Source organism: Sinocyclocheilus anshuiensis, unplaced genomic scaffold (assembly GCF_001515605.1).
Source record: "Sinocyclocheilus anshuiensis isolate Anshui unplaced genomic scaffold, SAMN03320099.WGS_v1.1 scaffold282, whole genome shotgun sequence".
Classification (NCBI taxonomy): Eukaryota; Metazoa; Chordata; class Actinopteri; order Cypriniformes; family Cyprinidae; genus Sinocyclocheilus; species Sinocyclocheilus anshuiensis.
The window spans coordinates 641,638-648,904 of record NW_015544154.1 but is presented as its reverse complement, the minus strand read 5'-3'; the positions used below and the strand labels follow the sequence as shown (position 1 = coordinate 648,904).

General features: G+C 39.0%; 1 protein-coding gene across 7 annotated transcripts in view; it reads right to left on the bottom strand.

The window, feature by feature from the left end:
- Positions 1–3,529: 3,529 nt before the first annotated feature.
- The window catches only part of LOC107695346 (inositol hexakisphosphate and diphosphoinositol-pentakisphosphate kinase 2-like), a 31,847-nt gene continuing 28,109 nt past the window's right edge, over positions 3,530–7,267 (bottom strand). For all 7 annotated transcript variants that reach the window (XM_016495212.1, XM_016495215.1, XM_016495217.1 and 4 more), the window contains one exon: positions 3,530–4,571. In XM_016495212.1, the coding sequence (XP_016350698.1) occupies positions 3,967–4,571 (605 nt within the window). In that variant the 3' untranslated portion in view covers positions 3,530–3,966. The remainder of the gene's footprint in view (positions 4,572–7,267) is intronic.

Genomic DNA, 7,267 nt, shown 5'->3' with positions numbered 1-7,267 from the left:
TTTATTTTTTTTTTTTTTTTTTTTCCAATTTTTTTTTCAATTTTTTTTTTTTTTTTAGTTTTAGTAAACTATAAAAACACTGCTACATCTAAGATAAAACACTCAATATTGTCTCCACATAATCTAAATAATTAAACTGAACTTGAATACGCTTTATTTGGATTTCAAGCCTGGAAAGACTCGTTGATTCGGTGAATAATATTAAAACACAACATTCTAGAATGAACACATTTACACAAAAGAGGTTCATATACTCTAGTCTAGATGACTGAAAGGTTTGGGAGCATAGAGAATCAGTGTATTACAGCAACATACCAGTGTTGAGATCTGGCAGCTGGCAGCGAGCTGAGTTCACATGACGGTGACATCACTGTCTGGGTCACATGCCTGTTATCTGCTTTTTTCCCTCCGTTTGTTTCTGAGAGAAAAGACATGGAAACGAACAATGGCCTTGTGTTGAAGAAAACCGAACGCAGTGCTTGGCGCAGCAGCGGGCAATGCCGACAATACCCCACTGTTCATTGATCCTAATCATATGGAAATACATACATTGTGTGCGGGACTTGAATTCAGATGTATTATGAAATGTGGGATCCTCTGATGATTGTTTACTCTGTCTTGTTGAAGATGTGTGTCGTGGGGCAGTCGCGGTTAACAGGATGAACACCCTCCAGGTGAAGAATGATAAGAACCTCGTTGTCATGCCAACAAGTATGAGGATGAATAACCGTTAGAGATAATGATGCTTTTGCAAGCGTACACCTACAGCGACAGTAAATTAACAACAAACTTGAGACGACTTTTAAATGACAAACATTAACATTTTTTGAAATAATTATGGAAAGGCCACTTGTAGACTACAGAATATCCTGGTCGTTTTTAATCTAATCAGTGTAAATTCACACACAAGAAATGATTAAAAAAAAGACAAATTCTTTCTGCAGACAATGCCACTTTTATTTGAAACACTGTAAATCAAAGTGCCATTTAAAGGAATAGTTTAAAACCCAAAAATGAAAATTACCCCATTATTTACTCACCCTCAAGCCATCCTAGGTGTTTATGCCTTTCTTCTTTCAGACTAATACAATCGGAGTTATATATATATATATATATATATATATAAAAATGCCAAGCTTTATAATGGCAGTGAATGGGTGCTGAGATTCAATAGTCCAATAGAAGTCCAATAAACTGCATCCATCCATCATAAAAAGTACTCCACACGGCTCCGGGGGGTGGTGAATAAAGGCCTCCTGTAGCGAACTGATGCATTTTTTGTAATAAAAATATCCTTATTTAAAACTTTATAAACAGTGATCTATAGCTTCCACTAACTGTCGTACGCGCGTTCATGAGAGAGTCACGTTCCAGCGGATGACGGAGGACGTAGGCGTAGCGTAAGGTCTGGTGAGAATATGCTAAATATATATGCGAAAACCAAGATTTTGTTTACAGGAGCAAAGGAAGCAAAGTTTCCTTTGTTTAGCAAAGGAAAATCAGTCTCCTCTTGGCTTGTATGGAAATCCTCTGACAATTTTCATTACAAACCCTCGTTTTCTAATTCGTGACCGGTGTTTTGTTTTGCTCTCTGAAGAAAGTCATATACACCTATAGGATGCCTTGAAGGTGAGTAAATCATGGGGTAATTTTCATTTTTGGGTGAACTATCCCTTTAATACTACTGCACAGACGGCATACAGCACCAACAGTACGACACGTTTGAGTTGAATCTATCAGAGGCAGATGATTTCAGAATCAGTGTGCTTCACTGTACTCCAAGCGGTGTGGAATAATTCACAGACGCTGCTGCTGGAGGGTGGAAGTGAAATGCTCCTCTCTAGATTCTAGAGGTCTTACAAGCTGGTCCAATATCAGTGAGAGTCAGTTAATTTTACACACACTTTCTGCATGCTCAGTAAACAACGTCCACTATCCAGGGTTTACTTCAGTTTTTTTCCTGATCAGGTTCAGATCAACAGAAAAACAGTAGTGTGTGTGCTTCTGAAAAGCAGCATCCTTCTCTTTCTCTTTTTTTTTTACTGCACATTGAAAAAGAAAAAGAAAAAACATTTTTGTGTGATTACAAACCCTCGTTTTCTAATTCGTGACCGGTGTTTTGTTTTGCTCTCTCCTCTGCGCTTCAACGTTAAGACACTTCTCACCGGAGCTTATGCTACGTCTATGTCCTCCGTCATCTGCCACAACAGCGTTCTATTGTGAACCCGAGTACGACAGTTAGCGGAAGCTAGAGATCACAGTTTGTAAAGTTTTAAATGTGGATATTTTTCTTACAAAAACGCAACGATTCGCTACAGGAAGCCTTTATTCACCCCCCGGAGCCATGTGAGGCACTTTTTATTATGGATGGATGCAGTTTATTGGACTTCTATCTAGAGCCAGGACATTTTTTAATATAACTCCGATTGTATTAGTCTGAAAGAAGAAAGTCATATACACCTATAGGATGCCTTGAAGGTGAGTAAATCATGGGGTAATTTTCATTTTTGGGTGAACTATCCCTTTAATACTACTGCACAGACGGCATACAGCACCAACAGTACGACACGTTTGAGTTGAATCTATCAGAGGCAGATGATTTCAGAATCAGTGTGCTTCACTGTACTCCAAGCGGTGTGGAATAATTCACAGACGCTGCTGCTGGAGGGTGGAAGTGAAATGCTCCTCTCTAGATTCTAGAGGTCTTACAAGCTGGTCCAATATCAGTGAGAGTCAGTTAATTTTACACACACTTTCTGCATGCTCAGTAAACAACGTCCACTATCCAGGGTTTACTTCAGTTTTTTTCCTGATCAGGTTCAGATCAACAGAAAAACAGTAGTGTGTGTGCTTCTGAAAAGCAGCATCCTTCTCTTTCTCTTTTTTTTTTACTGCACATTGAAAAAGAAAAAGAAAAAACATTTTTGTGTTTCACACTGCACTCTTCATTTGATCAAACAGGAGGGTTCATGGTACAAAAAAGTTCTTCAATGTCAAAAAGGTGAGCAGTACAAAGCAGGACAAATGTAATTGCTAAGAAGACCACTACTTAATTATTTAAAGTCGTGAGAGCACTGCATGTTTTACAAAAATAAAAACTAAAATATAAAAAAATGAGACTTGTTCATTTGCAGTCTCATTGTTAAAAGTAAGCTGCATATTAGTCAATAAATATATATATATAGTCTACATTTATATGTATTTTATAATGATTTAATAAATTACGACAGTGGTATAGCAAGCTTTGGCAAATAGTAATAAAACGGTTAGCGTTCACTCAAAGGGATAGTTCACTCAAAAATGAAAATTCTTTTACTCACCCTCATGCCGTTGCAAATCCACAAGACTTTCTCGTTCATCTTCAAAACACAAATTAAGATATTTTTCTCTATTGATCTCTATTGAAAGTGCAGTGTCAAAGTGTTGGTTGTATGGACTTTCCATGGAGGGACAGAAATCTCTCAGGATTCATTAAAAACATCTTCATTTGTGTTTCGAAGAAAGTTTTATGGGTTTTTGAATTACGTGAGGGTGAGTAATTGATGACCATTTTAATTTTAGGGCAACTATCCCTTTAAAATACATTAAGCTATGCAAGTTCATTATTCAAGAGTTCAGCTTGACTAATATCAAATACCACGTCCCTTTGAAAAATATCTTCTAGACCAGCTAATGAAGAAAAAATGCAGTCATTTGGAGACGAGGAAAAAGTTTTCAGTGTGTCTAACAGCTTATGTTTGATCACTAGCCGTTTGACTAGAGTGAGGCGTTACACAGGAAGCAGATTTTCAACAGGAGCATCTGCGCAGAGAGGGCCTCCATTTCCTCAACTTCCCTTAAATTGCGTAGGCAAATCCCACTTTGACTTGTATGGGACTCTATGAAGGTCTGAGGCACTACAGTGAGAGCGTGCTGAGATGGGGTGAAGGACACAGGTATGAGGGAGCTGCCCGGTCTGCGTTTCCTTCACGGCTCAGGCACATGGGGAGCTCCCACCTCTAGAGGAGTGCCAGGGTGGGGAAGGGTCCCCGTGCTTCCCCTCCACACATCAACCGTTTCATGCGTATCAAAGAACTCATCTGGCTCCTCGGGGGTGAGCGGGGTCTGGGCGCTGGAGCCGGTCTCTGAGCTGCTCTCTCTGAGCTCCAGGAGCACAGGCAGAGAGCCGGGCAGCCCACAGAAGGACTCCGTTGGCGGACTGTCGGCCAAGTGTGAGCAAGGAGCACTGGGCTCCGCAGGGGCCGGACTTGGCGCTTCGTCACAGCAGGGGCTCTCTGTCAGACACTGGCCAGCAGAGTCTGTGCCGTCCACTGCTATTTCACTGGGTCTCTCCAGGATGGGAGATGGTATTGACGGGTGGGGGTCCTCAGAAGGGAGGCTGGTTTCAGTGCTGCTGAGTGCAGATGTGGAGGACACATAGTGGATGTTGTTGTGAGGGGCTGGGTGGATCTCCTCGCTGCTCTGCGGTGTGAGGGTGATCTTCTCACTGAAGCTGAAGCGTGGGGAGGTGTCAGCAGTAGTGGGAGACGAAGGGCCGGCGCTTGACACCGTACTGGAGGGACCACTGCTGTCTGCATGGAGAAATACACACAAACACACATTATTTGGCTCGTTTTGCAATAGAGGTGCCATTTGTGTCTCTCATATATACTGTATGTGTGTGCAAAAAATGACTTTAACAATGAATAGTGCCAACGTTTACTATGTGTTACTACGCATCATGTAACGCATCAACACAAATTCAGTAACTTTACTTTAAAATGTTATTTTTTTCTGTTTTCTATCACAATGAGAATGCCTTTTTTCGTGTTTCAGCCCTGTGTTTTCACAACTTTTTGCTGTACTAGCAAATATGCACATTTTGATTAAAAAAAAAAAGAAAATTAAGATCTATTTATATTTTTGTAGATTACTAAAATACACTATAATGTAATGTCATTTTTAATGAAATACATTTTTAATGAAATGTACTTTAATATATTCGTAATTACAAATTAGTAATGATGAAGTTTTAAGTTGGTACTTTTAAAATATATTAACTTCAAATGTAATATCAAATAACACACTAGTTATAAAAATTATAATCAAGCACTCTACACGTGTATGTTAGTCAACAAATCAAAATAAGTGTACTTCTTTTAAGCCTGACAAAAGATTATTAAAACAATAATTTAAGATATACTTGGATTTGACAGTATTACAAAGTGCACTTTCTTGAACAGTCTTGAAATTGTACTTTTTTTAGGGTAGAATTAAGTAGCCTTTTATTAATATTATTAATATAATTAATGTTATATTATCTGCAAGTACGTATTTTTTTGTTTTTTTTTAAACATACTGTTAAGATTTGAAGAACACTACAAGTGCACATTCAATAATACACTGAAGCGCAACTCTTTTTCACAAGGGCTTCAATACAAGCTATAGCCTCATATTTTTCACCATTTTATCATTGTGTTCAAAATGTCAGCACTGTTTCAATAGCCTTGCATAGTAAACAACTGATAACTGAAAAGTTTGTATAAATATCAACATTTAATTCTCATTCTAAGCACAATCTTGAGCACAAGTACGGTCAACCCCTTTACTGTCAACTTTGTTACTTCGCTGAAGGCAGTAATCATATTCCAACATACACAAACATTTATGAATTTAGCTTGCAATTGCACAATGATATATGCTACCACTTAAACATCATTTGTACATCAGGTCCATCCAACATATATGTAACATGTTAGCACAATGGCTACGTTTTAATGAGTTTTCTCCACATGAAGTAGCTAAGGGCAGCAGTACTCACACCATGGTGGCCGATCAGAACGCTGGCGCAGTGAAACAGAGGAGGACAGCACTCTGTGAGGGATGTAAGAGTCCCCTGTGGGCTGGTTCTGGGAGTCAAACATGGCTGAGAGAGCTACAGGAGGGGAGACAAACACATACAGTTAGGACACAGGTGCATTATTTCAGTATCAAAAGAGCTGCGACTGACCTAACACTGTCCTAAATGTATGCCATGTTAGAGTGGTGCTATGGGCATCACCTCTGGTTGTCCTGGTGTGGGAATCTCCTGCATTCTCACACATAGTCGTCAGGAACTCATTGACTTGTTTGAGTGAGAGTGAGTTGTGGAGGGTCTCGAGGGGGTAGATGGAAGGCACCATGGAGCAGCCTTCAAAACCTGCAGATGAGAGAAGTGATGAGAGAAGACAGTCCTCTATCCAGACGTCAGTATGCACCCAGAGTGACACAACAGTCTATTACCACTGAACCAATGTCAACAGTCATTCCACCTACTGCCAAACCCTTGTTAGTGACAGAACCACAGTCACGGGCGGAAAACATTCAGACACCTTACACGCACACAAACAAACCCACCACATCCTCTTATCATTCATTCAAGACTTATCGTGTATTACATAGGAAATCTAAATCTACATTTAAAAATAAAGACAATTACACAGTTTGGTCGTAATGTCACACTCACACAACTTCAAGTAAAACAAAAAAAGTCCCTTTAATTAGTAGTTAGAGTCTCTATGCACTTCTTTTAGTTGAAAAACCACACTCTTAATGTAGATTAAAGCAACGCATGTAAATTAGGAGGGAGCTGGCAGAGACAATAATAATAAAAACAGGAATGAATGTGAGAACTACACCTGTGGATCATCACGTAATCAGTGCATGAATAGTATAAAAGGAGATATGATTTCATGACAATACATCACTTATGACTATTACTTATGAAAGTGACCCTGGATTCTGGAGAATTTAGTAAAAAATTCAAATAATAACAATGTACATGTATGATTATGTATGAAGTAATAGAGGTTCGATTAATCATTGTGGAAAAAAGTGAAAAGTGAAAACTCACATTTGGAAGAGAGAATTACAGTATTTTATTTATCAAATCCCTGGAAGCCTGTGGCATGCAAATCATGTGCCACTATCATGCAAGTCAGTCATTTCTGATACGTCAGAGAGCCGATGCGACTGTAAGCTGACACAGTTGCAATAAGATGCCACTGGCATGCATCTGCCACACCACACACCCCAACACACAGCAGTGGGAGATCACCCTAATGCTACTCCAAACTCTTCTGTACACACATGTTTAAATCTGTAAACAATCTGTTTATAAATACTGGTCTGAATAGTTTGCATGAGTACCAAACTATCAAACAAGAGTACTTCTTTAATTTATGAATTTATGTTAATTTAAATTAAATCTGACTGGGACCAGTCCCTTTTTAACAAAAGTAATTTACAC